The following is a 19,148-nucleotide window of genomic DNA, read 5'->3' as shown; positions in this document are numbered from 1 at the left end:
AGTTCATCAGTCCCACTTCTCTTTGAATAAAATTCAATGCCCATGTCCATACAAAACACCTCCCACAGCAAATGTCCTAAACCCCCAGGTATCTTCACCTGGCTTAACATAAAGAAACATGTTAATATTGTGATTATATTTATTTTAAAGCCTCTGGCATGAATATTATGGGCATAAGGAGGGGGAGGAAAATCCAGCTGTAAGGAGGGACTCATATGGCAAAGGGGTTGGAGCTGGGTGATAAAAGGTCCCTTCCAACCCAACCCATTCCATGATTCTATGATTCTATATCCTGCCTGTGCATAATTAAGACAGCACAGCAAGGGGTTTAACAGAAATGAGAAGGAAGATTGAAGGAAGATTTTCAGGCTTGCTGGGCTGGGTCTACCTATAAGTGACTGTCATTGATCTGGGGGTCAATGTGGCTTCTGGTTGGGAGGATTTCAGCAGCTTTCCTCATTTTACACTGGATTTCTCTCTAATATAAAAGCAGACCACAATGGATACTTATCATACAGTCTTTTTATGGAAACACAAGAGTGCAAAAGGAATTTTCAGGGGTCCTTTCAGAAATATGAAATAACAACACTGTCAGCTCCAAGAGCAGCACCCCCTTCTCCAGACTGCTGGTAATACTAATGTTGGGCTGTGAAACTGTCATGATAACAAGCAATGAGCATTAAAACTCTTCTGAAAATGTCTCAGCTGCACAAGGTTTCAACATACTTTGTTGTAGTTCTGTCATGTTTCTGTCAGTTGAAATTAATCCCAGTTTCTGTGTCAGCTTTGCGATAATGATTCCCTCTTCTTTCCAGCAACATTCAACAACATTCCAACACTGCAGTTTCTTCAGTCAGGATGAAAGCTTTTGGTGCAGTGTCCTGTGATATCAAGGTTTGTATCCACAGAACAATGTGGAGGTTGACAGTTCATGCAGGTTTGCTGTTTTCTCTCGAATTTGACCTGATACGTTGCAGCAAAAATTAAGTTCTGATTCTGCCGGCAGAATTTGCAGCAGTGGTGATGCAAATACTGATTTAGAAGCACACAGACTGCATCCAAAACCACATCTTAAGCAGATCACCAGCACTTGATCAGATGGTAAGATCAATTTTGGCTGATATTGGAAAGCTCTGACAATATTATCCATTTTTCGGCGATCAATTCTAAAATTGACAACTTCCACCCGGGATTTTTACAAAGGGCAAGTATCAAACAATCAAGAATTTGCCAGCCTAAAAATAGCTGAGGCTGTTACATTAAACTGGAAATCAGGAAACCACAGCAGCACTTCAGGTGTTTTGTCCTTTGTCTGGCTGGCATCAGTCCATCCACAGATGGTGTCACTAATAGGCGTGAAGAGTGAGGGATCTGTATTGTCCCATCAGCAGAGAAAGGGAGGGAAAGCAGGGCAGAAAGAAACTCCTCTTCCATTTAGGTTCAGTCATCTCAGAATTTTCCAGTCAAGTTACAACTTGTTGCTCATTTCAGAGCTATTTACTTCAGGAGAACACCAAAGAATTCGATTTTTGGGAACTTTGTTCACAGTGACATGATAATATACTTGAATTCAGAGATTATTTTTTCTAACAGTTGAACATACTTGTCAAAAGTGCCAGCTTTCTGCTTCCTGCATGCTTTATGGATTCAAAGGAAGCTGCTGCTGCCTGAGTAACAGAGCATGGACCTCTTATGGACCTACATGAATACTTTCAGGAAAAAAGGAATTTTTGTAGTCTGGTTCTTGGAAGGTAAGTACTAAAGTAACAGTGAGCAACCTGATACAAAGTTCTGGTCTTTTTCTGCAAAACTTGATCGTGACAGCATTCAGGGTTATCAGTCTTAGCTTTTTTGCTATGTGTAAAAATTGTAGCTGACAGTAAACACACATGCTCATCATCCAGCATCCATCTGCCTCTTCCATCCAGAACAGGCTGAATGTGCAACAGTTTGCATCAAGTGCAGCTGCCAGCAACAAAAATAAATGGTAAAAGGTGTTCTGTGAAGGTCCAAAGCTCAGAACAGGTGACCAGAAGAGTGGGATGGGTCCTTCTGCAGGGCTGGAGCGTGATGTGGGTTTTCAGGAGCCCAAAGCATGGCCACTCTCCTCAGGTCTGCAGTTCTTCTCTCTGGGGAAAAAAAAAACCCAGTTATGCATCTGTTGCAAATGCTGGTGTAGCCGCCCATTGAATTCTGAAGGGGTTTTCCCACTGTACTCAGGTCACCAGGGGAACTGAGGGGCTGCTGGAGCCAGTCCTGCCAGCAGGATCATAGAAACATGGAATGGCTTGGGTTGGAAGAGACCTTACAGCCCATCCCATTTCATCCCCTGCCATGGGCAGGGACACCTTCCACTATCCCAACTTGCTCAGAGCCCCATCCAGCCTGGCCTTGGACACTTCCAGGGATGGGGCAGCCACAGCTTTTCTGGGAAACCTGTGCCAGGGTCTCACTACCCTCACAGGGAAGAATTTCTTCCTAACATCTTATCTAAATCTACTCTCTGTTGGTTTGAAGCCATTCCCCCTTGTCTTTGTCATTCCAGGCCCTTGTAAACAGTCTCTCTCCAGCTCTCTTGTAGGCTCCCTCAGGCACTGGAAGGCTGCAGTTAGGTCACCCCAAAGCTTCTCTTCTCCAGTTTGATCTGGGCTACTGATCCCCAGTACAGCTCTGCCAGGTACAAGCCATCCCCTTGGCCCCACTTCCAAGGGCACACTAATTCTACTTTCTTTTGGTTTGCTTCGAGTCCATTAAAAAGTGTCTATGTTTCCATGCTGCAGCTGGAAATCCTTTCTAAGGGGATAAATTGAGGAATTAATGTTGACATCTGAAGGATGTCCCTCTGAAAAAGCTAATATTTTAGCATTTGGCTCGACGAAGACTTTGCTGTACTTTTTTCTCCCTTGATCATTTATAATGGAAATCTGTGATTTTATTTGATATGACCTCTTCATCTGAAATGTTAGTACATGCAAAAAAATCACAATTATATATATATTTGGGGGGAAGAAAATCAAGTAATATTACAGGTCTTGAAGATTCAGAAATATCCTGTTTTCCTGTTTTCTCTGAGTGACAGATAGGCTTGTGATAGCATAAATCTTCATGTGCAATATAAGCTGTGAAAAGAGTGTGTGTCATCCAGTATTCAGACGTGGGCTGAGCTGAAACTGCACACATCACCTTATTTTGGGCATTTGCTTGTCTGTGAATGTTTGATATTGGCAGTTTGGTTTGAGGAGGAAGTCTCACAAATTTCACAAATGAGATGGTGACAGGGGTGGTTTCATCACGTGCCTGGACTGCTGGATTGCTGGGGCTGGAACAGCGTCATTGCTATCCCTGCATTCCCTCATTCCAGCAAGGAACAGCATTGAATGCTGAACAGCAGCTCTGTCTGCGAGGGCAAGGCTGGAGCAGGATGGGATGCATGCTCTGATGTTTAGAATGGCTTTGCCACAAAGACAGGAAAATTACAATTAAAAGCCTGTGCACAGCTCTCTACCTGTGTCTGCATGTCCAGAATCCTCCCAGGGCACTGGGGGAGGGTTCACCTGCCTTGTACTTGCCCTGTCTAGTGCCACTTGAGGTGTCTTAGTGCACTCGGCACCACCTGTGCCTTCGTAGGGTATCCGAGCCATCCCCATGGGGATGGATGGTGGATACAACCCAGGGTGAGCTGCAGATCCTTGCCTTCTGCAGGAACACCTGTGACCCAGCAGGACAGCCTGAGATCTCTAAAATGTCTCTGCATGCCTCTGCTTAGGCAATGGAGCCCTGCCTGGGAGTCCCACTGGAGCACAGTGCCTGTCTCTGCTCAGCTGACTCTCCGGCAGCACTGGAGAGGTGCTGACAGCAGCAGAGCTGGTCTCCAGTGAGTGGTTCAGCAGGGAGTGGGCCACCCTTGGGTCAGGTGAAGGTGGCTGCAGTGTCCCCTCACTTCCCTGTCTCTGCTCTCCTCTCCTTCCAGACAACACCGTGTTCTCTCTGCAATTCCTTTGGCCCACTCAGCTTCCACTCCCCAGACCTTTCTGTAGCAGCCTCACGGCTTCAAATCAAGTCACAGAATTATGGAGTGTTAAGGGTTGGAAGGGACCTTCAAGATCAGTTCATCCCAACCTCTGCCATGGGCAGGGACATCTCCCACTATCCCAGGCTGCTCCAAGCCCCATCCAACTTGGCTTTGGACACTGCCAGGGATGGGGCAGCCACAGATGCTCTGGGCACCCTGTGCCAGGGCCTGCCCACCCTCACAGGGAAGAATTTCTTCCTACTGTCTAGCCTAAATTTCCCCTCTTTTGGTTTGTACCCATTACTCCTTGTCCTGTCACTCCAGTTCCTGACAAAGAGTCCCTCTCCAGCTTCCCTGTAGCCCCTTCAGACACTGGAAGTTGCTCTGAGGTGTCCTCACAACCTTCTCTTCTCCAGGCTGAGCAGCCACATCTTTCTCAGCCTGTCTTCTTTGTGGAGGTGCTCCAGTCCTCTTACCAGCTTTGTGTCCCTTCTCTCGACTTGCTCCAACAGTCCCATGTCCTTCCTATTTTGGGGGCACCAGAACTGTACTCAGTTACAGTTCCCTATAATCTCTTTCCTTGACGCCCATCTCCTGACTCAGCCTTTCCACACCTCCCTGCTCTGCTCCAGTCCCCCTCCCCAGTGATCCCCACCCATATGGATGTGCTGTCCTCTCCTCTCTACCCCTGTGGGGTGCTCCCAGCCCCTCACTAAACCCCTGCACCCTGCTCTGCCCGAGGACCTGCCTTGATCCCCAAACACCCCCTCGAATTTCACATGTCTATATGGCACAACTCAGCTCTCACAAATACAGGCAAAACCCCGTGTGGCACAGGAGGAGCAAAGTGACACCAGAGGTGGAGGAACAGGGCAATCCCAGACCTCCATCTGCTCGTGGATCCAGTCCAGGAAGGAAGTGGTTCGGCTGTAGACGCCTGGCTTGTTCTTCTCTGCACAGCCCACTCCAAAGCTGGTGGTCCCCACCAGCTTCCAGATACTCATATCTTCACATGCTAAAGGCCCCCCACTATCTCCCTGAGGGAAAAAGAATGAAAATAAATGTCAAGGTCTCAGAAAAGGAGGGAAATGTCTATTTGTGGAGGTAGGGGAAGAGACACAGTCCAATAATTCAAGAGTCTTTTCTCTGCCCTCTTCTGGGTCCTGGGAAAAGCACATTACAGCAGGACTTGGAGACTTCTGAGACGTGTATTAGATTATATTTTTATTTGCCTGGCTATTGAGCTGAGCTGAGCCCAAGGCTGCAACACCAAGCTCACATCTCACCTCCTTCCCTGCCTGCTCCTGCCTGCTTCTCCAGCCCTTCCCAGACACTTTGCTAAGCAGATTCAACTCAATGGACTCACCTCTAAGTACTGAAAACTCCCCATTTCTTTTTTGCTGGGCGGTTTCCTGCCCTACGAGCATCAGAGCCAGCACAACAACTGGAAACAAGGGAATTTGGAACAGGCCAGTCCCACTGGTGAGCAGGGCTCCTCCTGTCACGTGGAGCTGTGTGCTGAGCACGCTGCCTTGGGCAGCTCTCCCGGGCAGAGATGGTGCCAGGTGCCTTTTTGGGGAGGTTGTGTGCAAAAAGGGGATGAAATGCAGATTTAGGCACCCACTGCCTTTGCTTTATTTTGTCCCAGGTGTGGATGGGATGGAGCAAGTCTGGAAACATGAAGTCCACAGAATCCCAGAGAGGTTTGGGTTGGAAGGGACATTGAAGTTCATGATCCAAGCCCCCTGCTTGGAACAGGGACACCTTCCACTAGGAATTCCTCCCCAGCCTTAGCTGGCTGCTTTTCACCATGGGCTTTCTGCACCTTTCAGGTCTCTGGAGCTGCTCACAGTGCAGGGAAACGCAATTCAGTGCAGTGCAGAGGCCACAGCCAAGGCAGAGAAAGGATGGCACCGTGCTGCAGCACATGCAGCAAATCAAAATATGCCTTAAGCAAATTTGGCTTCAGAAGTAACAGATAAGGTCCAGAGAAGAAGTATAAAAAGGAAATTGTAGCGTGTGAATGCACGTGGTCTGTGATTGATAATCGTGGTGAGCAGAATAAATGGCACAAACCCAAATGTTTGCCCAAGAAAAGCTTGGGTGTGCTTTCTGATAACTTATCACTCATGTTTTTCCATTTCCAATGAGCACAGTTGCAGTTTGGAAACTTCCATACCTGGCAGGTGTCCACCCCTCCCTTTAGGAAACCAGCACAAAGCATTGAAGAAGTTATGATCCCACCGTAGACATCCCTGTGATTGCAAATTGCATTGGAAATCAGAGGAACACCTGCATAATTCATGGTGTCGGATGTATCACCTGTTAAAAAACCAGGAAAAAATGGAAAAAAACAGAAAAACCAGGAAAAAACAGAAAAAAACCAGAAAAAAACCAGAAAAAACACAGAAAAACACAGAAAAAAACCCAGAAAAAAACAGAAAAAACCTTCCTGTCCTTGAAAATAATCTCCATTTATAAACAGAGAATGTTTTGTATGTAAGGAATTGGCAAGGAACGATGAAAGAAAGAAGGTTAAATGACAAGACAAAAGTAAGGCAATGTGGTGTCTCATCACTTACAGAACACAGTAATTATCCACTCTGTAGAGATGTGGATTATCACAGTGTATAAAATAACAATAAAATCTGGACATTGTATGTTTCCACTTCAAACTAGACAATCAATGACACTAATGAACTAAAAAACTTGTTGAACATTGTGTTCAATACTAGTGCCAAAAACCTGTTCTGAATTTATCACCTGCTCTGTTAGTCAACAAATCATCTGCAAATATCTGATTTACTTTATAAATATTTATTTTATTTCATTCAGAGCCTGAATGGATCCCTTCTACAAATGGGAGTATTTGCACACTGCCTATTGTCAATTTAGGGCTGGTTTGTTTTTTTTTTTAATGTGGCAAACCTTGCTTTCATTTTCTCCCCACCTTGGGCTGTTATCTGTGGGTCAGGTAACGTTCTGATCTTGTTCTCTGAACAAAAAGAACACGTTCAATGACATGAATGAGGAGTGATAAAAAACAATTACCTGACAATTCACACATTTTCACATGAAGGTGGTTCAGTTTATATTATTGATTAACATGACCTGTGAGTCATGGTAAAAAAAAAAAAATTAAACATTTCCCTTTTCTTTCTGATGTTGTTTCATCCAATTTCAACATCACCCAACCTGCCTGAAAATACACATATGCTGTCTCTAAAAAAAAGGGATGGTTAAGTGTTGCATTCATACTGTGCTTTCTATGCTTGGAGTTCTAAAGGGCACAGCCTTTTTGACTGAGGCTGAGTACAACACTGTGGGCATTTTATATGTTTAATTTTCAACTGTTTCAGAGGATACCATCCATTCCTTGTGATAAGAGTTGGCACACCACTTTTGGAGTTCAGTTTGTGCATAAAATTCAGTAATATATCTTCTTTCCTCCTCCAGGTATTCCAGAAAATTTAGTGTTCAACAGTGCCCCAACCAAACCCTGTATTCACTGTATGTAAGATGTGTGCATGCAGTGAAATCATCATCAGACTATTTAAAATACCTCCTTCCACAGTTGCTCCCCATCCTGATACCCAGCACATTTTCCCTGCTGGGAAATGTTCACCAAAATTGGGCAGACAGATCGGTTCAATGTGACCTATTTAAAAAAAAAAAAGAAAAAAGGAAAAAAAAAAGAGAGATAAGACAGGATCAAAATTTAGCAAAAAAAGTTTACGTGTCTCAGAAAAACTTAAAGATTTGGCTCACAGTGAACTTGTGATGAACACCACCCACTCCCCACATAAATAGCCTGGCAGTTTTCTGCAGGTTTTTGTCTTGTGGGCAACACTGAGGGTTTGAGACAACTCCCACAGCAGCGTTTTGGGAATGAAGCCACAGAAGGATGTGTCAGCAGGTCAATAAATTGAAGAATGAGCAAACAAGAAATGCAGCTGAAGGGCAGATCAGAGGTCCCAGGGCTTCTGGGTGAGACAAGGAGCTGGGTGTGCACGTCCCTGAAAGGACAACAAGATTCCTGGAGGGCTCTTTGCTTCCCTTCCATCAGGTCACAGAGTTTCGGCGCCTCTGTGCTCTGGGACATGGAATTTCATGTGATAAAATCAATGCTTGATGCTTGCAGGGACAAACTGGTGCTGAGTAAAAGGAGGGAAAATACAAAATATAACTGGGCAGTTCCCAGTGGTTCTGTTCTCCACAGTGCAGTGATCTCAGCTCTAAGCCCCCATCATGGAACACAGTGGGATCTTGCTCAGGTGCAGAGCCACTAGTGTTCCTTACAGCTTCCCAAAGTTATTCATAAGCAAAATAAAACAGCAGCAGCTGAGATACAAATCAGAACAGTATCAAGCTTAATTTTCATTAAAAGTGAAAGTTTAAACCATTACAAGAGAATTGACTGAAGAATTGACCGTCTAGATGTGTCAGAGATTGCCAGCTCCCCTTTGCAGTCAGCTCACAGTGATTAGGAGGCATTGGCAGGTGAGCATTTCAATTAATACAATATTATTATATATTATTTCAACCCATTGTATCAACTGCAGGTAGCATCTTACCAAGAAAATAAAAGTAGTTTTCATCTAAATCATCGTCATATTCAAATTGCCTTTTTTTCTCTTGGAAATTTAAGGTTGATTTTCAGCTTTGGACACTGCTGAATCCCCCAATATTCACGGAAAGGACATGATAAAAATCTCTGTGACCTCCAAGCAGAACGAGGCAGGGTGTTTATTTTAGATAGGAAGAATATTTAGAAAGAATAAAGTTAATGTTTGCCTATTAATAAATGCCTGCAGTAAATCAATACCAGCGCGGACTGGGAACATTTTGCAGCACGTTGTGGCTGTCCATGCCTGGATGTGGAGTGCAGAGGAGGTGCTCACACTGAGGCTGGGTGGTTTCTGCTGGTGTTTCAGCTGGGAAAGGTGAGGAAGCCAAGTGAAAGCTCACAGAGACAAATTACCATTGAGAGCAAGAGGTGCTGCCAGTTTCACCAGCGCTATATCATTCCCCATTGTCTTGGGTTTGTAATTCCGGTGGTATATGATTTTTTCCACGGAGTGTGGGTGAACCTGGGTGTCCTGCTGAGTCACAAAACCGACCTGAACGCTCCATGAGCTCGGCAAGTACAGGCTGGAACAAAGGGGTAGAGGAGAGTGTCAAACCTCCAGGAAAACCCTCAGGTTTTTCTAATTGTCCTCTGAGCTTATGGACCACATAAACTCTACAGGCCAATAACTCCAGTCTGCTGTACTGGCTTACCTCTCTGTTAATAATGGCTATGTTCTGCATCTAATCTTTTCAAAACAGATTGGGTCACTGATGTATTATCTGTGCAATTATCTGTATCTTTCTACAAATATGTGAGAGTTTTTCATCAGCCCAGCTGTCTGTGCCCCTATGAGACCCCACAGCTACTGCCTGGCACATCTGCATTCAGCCAGACCTCAGTGGCACTTGTGACAAGGCATTTTCAAGGAGAAGCTGCCCTTCTGGAAGGTGTTTCTGCCCCAGTTCACGAGCTGGCACATCCTTCAGCCTCCAGAACATGAGCAGCTCCTCTCCTTTTGCCCTCACTCCCCTGGGAAAAAGTTCCAGGAATGTGGGTTGTGTTACCTGCTCCCATCCCCATCACCCTTCAAACACACCACAACCACCTTGGTTGGGGGGGACAAAGTCAAGGACAAAAGTTCTAAAATGCTGAATTCCTAAGTAATTATTTTTATGGCAACACAGGGCTCTAAATAGGAACTAGGAGTGGGGTTTTTCTGTCCCACCTCTTCTCTCTACTGGGTATAAAAGCACTGTACAGAATTTACTCAGAAAAAGGCATCCATGTTGTGGATGCTTGAAAGTGATCAGAAAAATCCCATTTTAGCTGTCGAAATGTCTTTGGTGAAAGTGGCCTGGAGTTTATAAGAGCAAGAGGAGCTCTCCTGCACTACTAGCATCAAGAAAGACTGCAAAACCAGACAGTTCATTATAAATAAGAGAGAGGGCTATGTTTGTAATTACACAAAGAAGAGTTTAAATAACAATTTAGCATCTATTTACAGCTCGAAGACCTTTTCAACTGCATAAAAAGGAGCAGTGAGTAAGTGGCAAAGGGCACAAAGCACTGTACAACTGACCAATAACCACTGATTGATCCTGTCAACTTGAAAGGGATCCTGTGACTTATTTTGAAGCTCCAGTGGATCAGAGAAGCCAAATAAAAATTCTGTACATGCAACGTACAGAAACTACAGATTGGGATACCTAAAATCTAGCACTTAAGTGTTGTTTTAGGCTGATTTCCCAGGAAGCTGGGAGTGCTCAGGACATCTGGAAACTGGGGCCCTGCATTTGGACAACGTCTCGGGGAAGATTTTTTTCAATAGAGCCCCATGCAAGAAGAGAGAGAAACAGGTGAAATATTACGGATGAGGCATGAGAGTGTCCTGCAGCTTATTTTTAAGAGCAAGCAGAGGGGCCTCTGAGCAGGGGGGGATTTGGGGACTCACTCGTAGACGCAGTGGGCGGCCGTGATGATCCAGCGCGGGCTGATGACGGAGCCCCCGCAGAGGTGGTGGCCCTGGAACTGCAGGCTGACCTGCCAGGGCCACTGCCGGGGCGACGACGCGTTGCCCCCCACGATCCGCGGCCCATAGCTGGCCCGAGTGCCACAGGCTGCCAGGAAGCAAAGCTTACAGTCCAGAGAGGAAACACAGCCCTGGTTTGGGTCACCTCCAGCCCCTTTTCTCACAGCAGCAGGACCATGCCCATGGTCACATCCCAGGCTGTGACAGCTCCCAGAGGTTTCTCCTGCTCCCTCCCACCCCTGCAGGATCGTTCATGGACTGGGGGCTGTGGGGCTCATGTCTCTCCTCTGCAGGTGCAGTGCTCAGGTGAGCTGTAAAACCCCCCTGCTCTGCCCTCCTTCATCCTCAGCGTCCCACACAGGCAGACTCAAGCATCTCCTCTCCCCTTGTGATGATTTTGCTGTTGTATTTTGATTTTTTTGTATCCCAATCAGAAAACTAGCTGGCATGGGGAAGTGGGGGATGAAAATTCAATTAAGGCAGAATTTTCCTTTTCCTGCCAAGATGCCAAAGAGTTGGAATTACAGTGTGAGCCCATGGACTCAACACACAGTCCTTAAATATACACTTCCTACTGGGATTCTCACTGAAATGCTCCTGCTATCTGACACTCCCAATCTGCCTTCCCAGCCTATTTTCACTTTCTGAAATTCTTTCATATTTTACACAAAAATTACAATTTTCCTTTGGTGTGATAAACTGATAGTATAATATGCCCTGAGTACACAGTTGCTCCCACCTCTTGCCATGCAGTGTATAAAGAAGGGTAGTTTCTGATTTTATTTTCACTTTTCCTGATTCTTACCCAAACACTTTAAGATGATCACATTGCCAGAAGTGCATTCCTCCCTGAGATGAGAAGACAGTGCATCATTAGTCCCAATTCACAAATAGTGCAGTTTTTTTCAATATTATATCATTTTCCTGTGCACATAAATGAAAGTAACTCATATATTGAAAGAGGCACAAAGGCATGAACTCCTCCAATCTAATTAGGGCCTTTAACTGAAATACTGACGTCAGGAGCTTGGCCATCATCAGGAGGCTGCAGACCATATGCCACCCTGCTGAGGAGGGGTTCACTTTTCCATGAGGGAAGGCTCATCAGCGGGTCTGAAGTCTCCTTGGAACCACTGCTCCCTTCTCAGTGGAAGGTAACTAAGAAAAACAAGCACTCATCAGGAGGAATAAATGGGCCATAAAGGGCTCATAAACCCACTGGGAAACGTGTAAGGATCTGCAAACCGAAACAAACTGCTTCACAATGGAAAAATGTAAGTGCCTGGTGTCTATCCATTTGCAAAAAAAATGGCATCATGGGACAAACAGTCATTTGAAACAGCTCATTTGAAAGCCTTTGTTGATTTTAACAGGTCCTGGATCAGACTCTTGGTTCATATTCCAGCAAGACTGCTGCTGAACCTCAGTCTGGGATGTGTAACACCAAGCACTTATAAAGTACTACATGCCCGAAAAAACAGCAACAATCCCAAACTATCAGGAATTCCCCTTCCATTGATTGGTCTCTTTCTGTCAGGATGAAGCAGCTGAGGCATACCTGAGGTTGGTGGCATTGTGCAGGGATGTCACTTGATCAGCTGAGAACCAGTGGCTGAGGGATACGAAATGTCTTTGGAACTGCTTTTCGACTGCAGCCACGGGCAGGTAACCTGAACTCACATAACTGCAAATAAACCATCAGCACAGCTTCCCCAGACAGCATTGCAGCAATCTGCTTAAATAATTCACTAATGAAAACCACAATAATCAGGTTCTGCTAATGAAAACCACAATAATCAGATTCTGGCACTCGATAAAAGTAATTCTATCCTCCCCCTATGCTCCTTACCACATGCATGTATTTTTGACATAATCATGCGTGGAAGCCACACATGCTGAGTTACATTTAACTGGCAGAGAAAGTAAATTTTAATTGTAATATTACAATGAAGTTTTTCATTGTAAGTGGTTGGCACATTTCCTGAGGCACTAACAAGCTCATTGTCTCCTTTCTCTGCAGTTATGTTTTGCAGCAGGGAGGATGATTGATTTTTAATTTTTTCTTCTCTTCTTTGTTGAAAAATTGAGATCCATTTTATCCTAAAGGCAACAAGAACTTATTCAAAGAGGCTTTATACTGCTAACCATAACAGAAATCAGAATGATGCCATTGTAAAATGACAAAGCATCATGGCAAATCACAACTTCAAATCTTTCTCAATTTTGTGAAACTTTGTGAAAGAAATGGTGCTTTTTCAGGAATGGGGTCAATCTAGCAAGAACTGCCTTGCCATGTTCTTCTCTAATCGGGAGGTGGACCTTAAATGCTAACAGATGTCATGACATGAATTGTATATACAATTTACCTACAGAGGAAGTAAAGACATGGAAAATGCTCATGTTTTTCATGCCTCTCTGACAGGCTACTAGAGTGACAAATAGGATTTGGGTACCTGTACCACACAGGGAAGATTTAGCCAAGCAATTGTATTTAGCCATCATGCAGGATTTATAGCAGTAATGAAAGGAATTTGCCATGTACAAGTACTCAGAGCTATTTCCCACATCATCTCAAATCTCCTCAATCATATCACTCACAAAAGTGGATTGTTAAGTCATTTTTAAAGCACAAACTAACACAAGGCTTCATTGAAAACTTCAGAGTTTGTTCAGAAGGCCAAACAAAGTTTCTGGCTTTGGTGTCCATACCTTGAGAAGCCCAGGTGTTTGCAGGTTGTGTTGCCATACTCTGCTCTCCAGTCGTCGGAGCAGACCGTTCGCCAGGACCCAAAGGTGAACACTTGCAGCACTGCCCTCTTCCCACTCAGCCTGACTTTGAGATTCAGGACAAGAAAAGCCTCAGTGAGCTGTGAAGATGAACATCAGGCACACAACAGGCACACAACAGTGCCAAGGCATCGCTGTGTGTCTGTGTCTTCTGGCTCGCTGAGTTTTGGCTACTTGTCTTTTTCATCACTTGGATTCTTTGACAGAATTTTTGTGTGCCTTTTTTTTCCCCCCCCTCATTAAAGAAGGGAACGGAGGTACTCTGAGCTAGGACAGCCAGGACAAAAATATCTTTACTCAAGGGAATGTCAGCTCTAATACAGGCAGCCAGGCTGCCTGGCCCTCCAGAGAGCTTTAAGCAAGTCCTGCTGATTGCAGTGAGTTGGAGCTGCAGATGCTTTGCCCCAAGGAAACCTGTGGTCAAGGTAAGGGGTGGAAGGTGGCTGGCACCTCCTGTGTCAGAGAGGTGGATGCATTTGTGCCCAGCTGCCCTGGACCTGGGAAAGGGCACATCTGTGGGGTGGTTCCAGGGAGAAGGGAGGCCATGCACGTGGTCACTGCTGAACAGGGCTTTCCCACACGTGCCCACGAGCCAGTGTTATGGAATTGCAAAGGAAGACCAGAAAAGCAGAGGCTTTCCTGTTGCCACAGGCTGCACAGAGGCCTTGAGCCTTCCTGGGGAAAACTCTCCAAACGCTGAACACACTGTGCAGGGTTAACTGGGGCCAAAAGCTCGTGGTTCTTGTCATTCCTCCTATTGCACAGATGGAAAGCTGTGCTGCCTCCTTACCTGTGGGTATAGGAGCCAGGATTACAAGTGCACTGACCTAAATACCAGTTATTCTGTTTATTAATTTTAGAGTATTTTCCCTCCAGTGGCCGTGAACACCACAGTCACCTTCCACTGTGCAGGACAGGGAGGGAGCATTTAAAACCTCCCCGTGATTCCCAAAACCACCACAGAGAGACATTCAGACAGAGCTTATACATTTCACACGTGAAGCAGCAAACTCTGCAGCACTAAATGCGCAAAATGCTGATTTCTCCCATTCCCACATCCTTTAAGATAGTACCAGGCTTTTGCAATCATCAAAACTAACACAGCACAATGGTGTGCCAGTGAATAGAGAGTTCTCTATTTACACACCACAAGGCAGTGAGGTTATACCTTGCAGGCAGAGGAAATGTGAGCAGTCAAAAAGCATCTGGGCTTCTAATGGAGAAAGATGATCGATATGGCAGCAACAATATTCAGCAATCATCACATTTATCTAAAGAGCAGTTTGATTTCTCATAAACTGTAAATCAGTACCTCAGAGGGATTGTTCCTCTGAAGTGCTGATTCAGATAATCCATTGGTCTCTGTCTTTCTTGTCTCACCCAAACTCTTTACAACAAGCATTCCTTGATAACTTGCCAATTCTATGGGAGGAGGCAGGAGGCATTTAAAATCAAATTTAAATTACCACATCTGTACTCATCCTCCCCTTCTTTACAGTTGAAGACACCATTGCACCTGGCTGATTTCTGGATACACTTAAAGGATGATCGACAGCGAAACTTCCCAATGCAGTTGTACTGGACTAAAAGGAATGAAAGAAAACGGGGCAATGAAAACACACTTGGAGATTAATTTAACACTTCTGAATTCCACTATCTGGCCAGATTTCAGTCTTGCTAAGGAAAAGCCATCTCCTGTATTCCAGGAACATTTGAAATACAACCTGGAGGCTGCTCCATGGTGCTGCTAAAACTCATTTATTAGTAATGACTCGTAGGAGGAGTCAGCCTTGCTGTGAGTGCTGTGTGTGCTGACTCCTTCCCAGCTCCCTCTACCCAGTTTAAGTTTCTCCCGAGGGCAAGTTCCTGCCTGGTACCTCAGACCCTCAGCAACAAATTAGGGAGACCCTTGGAAAACACATCCAGTACTCGCTCTTCCCAAGGGGATGCCTCAAATTCCCACAAACTGATCCCTGTTCCAGGTATGAAGACACAACATATTTGGCCCCCGGACCTGGGCAGGTCACACTTGCCAGCCACAACTAAACTCATTCTGCATTTTCTTTTCCTTTGTAAAAGTTGTTTTTGATAGGGGGAAAGTTCTTTAACTCTTTGAAGACAAACTTAGAGAAGTGAATTATAAGACAAAAATACTGTGTGGGCTACCTGCAGGTTTTTTTTTTACCCCTGGTTTCTAAACTCAGCTCATTGCCTGAGGGGAGCTAACAACATTTTACTAGAGAAAGGTTTCCTGAAGCTGCAGGTTCCCCAGTGTTGTAAATATTACACCAATCCTCTCAGGAGTGCCAGACCTATTTTATCCCTACATGTAAATAAAATTTAAAGCCATCACATCAACAAGATTTTTTACTTCCGCAAACAAGCCACAGTAGCAGTTTAATTCTATTCTCAGTAAAAAGCTCATGAAAAATTAAGCAGTTGAATGGTTAAGTGAGAACTTAATGAATAACTAATGGTACTCACCACCCAGGCCAACGGCAACTGCTAGGATTACTGCAAAGAATAAACCACAGATATAGGGGAAGTATTTTAGGGAGACAAGAGCATGGCACATTGAAGGTGGTTCGATATCTCCTGGAAACCAAACAGAGGAAACAGCTTCTGTGAGGTTAAACCAGCTGAGTTTGCAATGAAAAAAGATTTATCTAACATTAAATTAGATGTCATCAATAACTCCTGGATATACTTTATGAGCTGACCTCACCTGAAGGGATTTGGATCTGCTCTTTCAGGGAATGAGAAAGCTCCAAGAGCTTTGGGGCTGCTGCTGCTCTCAGATATCCCTTGAGCATTTGCCTTGGAAGGGTCTGAATTGTGTCCCTGCAGAGCACCTGGCCTGTCCTCAATGCAATCAACAATATGAGCTCCAAATTTTCATTTTCATGGGCTACATCACACCGGGAGCTTTTCAAGTATATGAGCACCTCTGCTGAAAACGTGAGTCCTGGGATAAAAATGAAATTCAGACCTGTTTTGCCTGTGTAATCAAACTTGTGTGCAGCTCATAAATAGAAGCTCAAGACAAGAGGGAGGAAAGTCACTTGTCCTTCTGGACTTGGAAGCAAGGTTAACTGAAAATTATAAAAAGCTAAATTTGAAAAAAAGCAGGATCCTCTAACTAGTCCCGAAAACTGTGAAAAAGTGATCTGCTCCAAGTTTTGCTATAAAGGCAAGAAGAGAACTGAGCAATGGCTCGAGGCTGAGTCTTGAGTTTTCAGGTAGATGCATCTAAAGTTAAAATATACATCAGTAGTAATTGCTGAATACATTTCATGAGCTGGACCTGCTCAACAACCACTGACCTCCAGAGCTGACCTCTCCTTAGTGGTATTGCTGGTCTGGAAGACAACAAGTGATTCTGCTGAAATTAATGAATGGTTCACTTGTTTCAAATGTATTTTGATATACAAAGGGCAAACTGTGGGGATAAAGAGAACACAGCTGGGTCATGGGTGCACACAGGAACTGACGGACCCTTGTCTTTAATTTTAGTTCATACAACTCTTCACTTCCCCATTCCTCAGGCTTTGAAATTGAGATTGGCAGATACAATCAGTCAAGGATAAGGAGTGACTCCGAGGGTTTATAGACTCTCTACTAAGTTCCAGCTTCCTCAGACTCCCAGCAGCAGATGAATAACTGGTTTTGGCAATGGAAGTGGTGTCTGGTATGCCAAAGATCTTACACAGCTGTAGCAGCTAATGGACTAGAAAATTAAATTGCTCTATTTTCATTCTGGAAGCTCGGTCTGTCTCTGTTGGAGCCCATGGTTGTTTTGAAACCTATGGGAAGCAGCAAACAGAGATGCTAATCCTCCAAGGCTGCTGCATTGTATATTCAGGTTTTTTAATGGACCAATTTCCAGGCTGAAAAAATTTCAAACAAACCATTCAAAAATGTGTCTGAAAAGCGTGGGGAAACGTTTGTTTATGTGTGAATAACCTGGCTGTGAGAAATGCTTGTGTCTGCAAGTCAACACAAGATGTCATCATGTTACTGAGCTGGCAAACCTCACACCTGGGGGAGGGAGGTCATGTTTCTTCCTCCTCAGTGTGATTGCTTGCTCTGAGTGGGCAAGCACAGTTTGGCACACAGTGGCCATTTGGATTGCAAAGGTCAAAGGGCTCTGGGTTGTCCTTACCAGATCCATCTGCACTCGGGTCCACTCTTGCTTGTGGTATGAAGAAAAATCTTTTGAAGGTAAACTGAATTGGTGGTACTGGCGGTTCATCTTCTGTAACAGAGATGATTTCAAGACTTCCAGTAGCGGGATTTGTCTCTTGTACCTGACTCAACAAGAGGAGAAAAAAAAAGAAAAAAGAAAGAAAATAATCATTATAATGTTGTCATAGAGTCACAGAATGGTTTGGGTTGGAAAGGACCTTAAGATCATCCAGTTCCTTCCCCCACCATGGGCAGAGACACCTTCCACTATCCCACGTTGCTCCAAGCCCCATCCAACTTGGCCTTGAACCTTTCCAGGGATGGGGCAGCTACAGCTTCTCTGGGCACCCTGTGCCAGGGCCTCACCACCCTCAAAGTGAAGAATTTCTTCCAAATATCTCATCTAAACCTTTTTGTAGCCCCCTTTGGGTACTGGAAGGCCACAACAAGGTCTCTTTGGAGCCTTCTCTTCTCCAGGATGAACACCAACTGTCTCAGCCTTTCCTCATAGCAGAGGGGCTCCAGCCCTCTGAGCATCTTCCTGGCCTCCTCTGGACTCACTCCAGCAAGGTTCATGTCCTTCCTGTGTTGGGGACCTCAGAGCTGGACATAATACATGGTTATAGACTTAATTTTCATGAGAGGAGCACTTATAATTAATTTACCAGCAAACTACTGAGGTTATTTTTTGTTCATATCTGTCTAAGCACCGTAGCTACTTTAAATAACTCACGCTGAGGGTGTGAATCCACCCTCTCCTCTATAATCTCAGTAGGAAACAAGAGAAAGACTAAAACGCGTAGGACACCAGCACAGCACCTGACAGGATCCTCATTCAGGGGAATTTTAGTCCAGTAAACTTTTGATGATTTACTACACAGGCAAAAAAATAAGGTTCGCTAGACCAGAATCTGGGGCAAATAGATTTGAAACGGTAATTTCTGATTCTGGTTCTGCACAATGGAGAAAGGAATCAGATTTTTGAACTCACAGTGGTGTGAAATAGGTCCAGGTTTGTTAAAGACAGTGGAGCTGGTAAGCTGTAAAAGCAGCATGTTTGCAGGGTCAGTCCAAGAAAATGCTTACAATGACACATTTTAGGCAAAGAATACATGTTTTATCTGTGACATTATACCTATAATGGACTATAACCTGGAATATTTTTGCACCTTTCAGCAATAAGGTTTACGGTCTTTCATTTGGTAAAATTCCACCTACATTTCAATGAACATAAATCAAACTTTGTAGAGAATCTGCCAGCATGATCGTTAAATATTAAAACCAAAAAGCCTTCTAGCTGGTGCATAATTTGCCCATCAGGAAACAAAACAGCATTGTGAAGTAAATTACCTGCAAGCTGAACACTGACATTTCGCTTATTCAGAGGCTATCACATGCTCCCAAAGCTTCACTCACCTCTTCCAGAGAAGTCATAGCTAAAAACAAAACTGTTTTCCTTCTTCATTATCGAAAGCAACCCAAAGGAAATTCGGAGTTTGCTGAGCCACCCTGCTCCGGGAGGGTTTCCAGCCGGCCGTTGCGCGCGGCATCGCGGCTGCAGCCCG

General features: G+C 44.6%; 1 protein-coding gene across 1 annotated transcript; it reads right to left on the bottom strand.

Moving 5' to 3' along the window:
• Positions 1-414: 414 nt before the first annotated feature.
• TMPRSS3 (transmembrane serine protease 3) lies at positions 415-17,735 on the bottom strand (the record flags this gene model as incomplete). The annotated part of the gene is made up of 12 exons (XM_048293570.1): positions 415-2,129; positions 4,897-5,049; positions 6,192-6,334; positions 7,575-7,670; positions 8,994-9,163; positions 10,534-10,699; positions 11,417-11,460; positions 12,170-12,295; positions 13,321-13,444; positions 14,865-14,981; positions 15,883-15,993; positions 17,561-17,735. Coding segments are annotated over 12 exons (1,446 nt in total), but the record flags the coding sequence as incomplete, so codon positions are not given.
• Positions 17,736-19,148: the final 1,413 nt, after the last annotated feature.

The sequence above is a fragment of the Corvus hawaiiensis genome, chromosome 2 (assembly GCF_020740725.1).
Source record: "Corvus hawaiiensis isolate bCorHaw1 chromosome 2, bCorHaw1.pri.cur, whole genome shotgun sequence".
NCBI lineage: Eukaryota > Metazoa > Chordata > Aves > Passeriformes > Corvidae > Corvus > Corvus hawaiiensis.
This window is presented reverse-complemented; position numbering and strand designations above follow the sequence as displayed.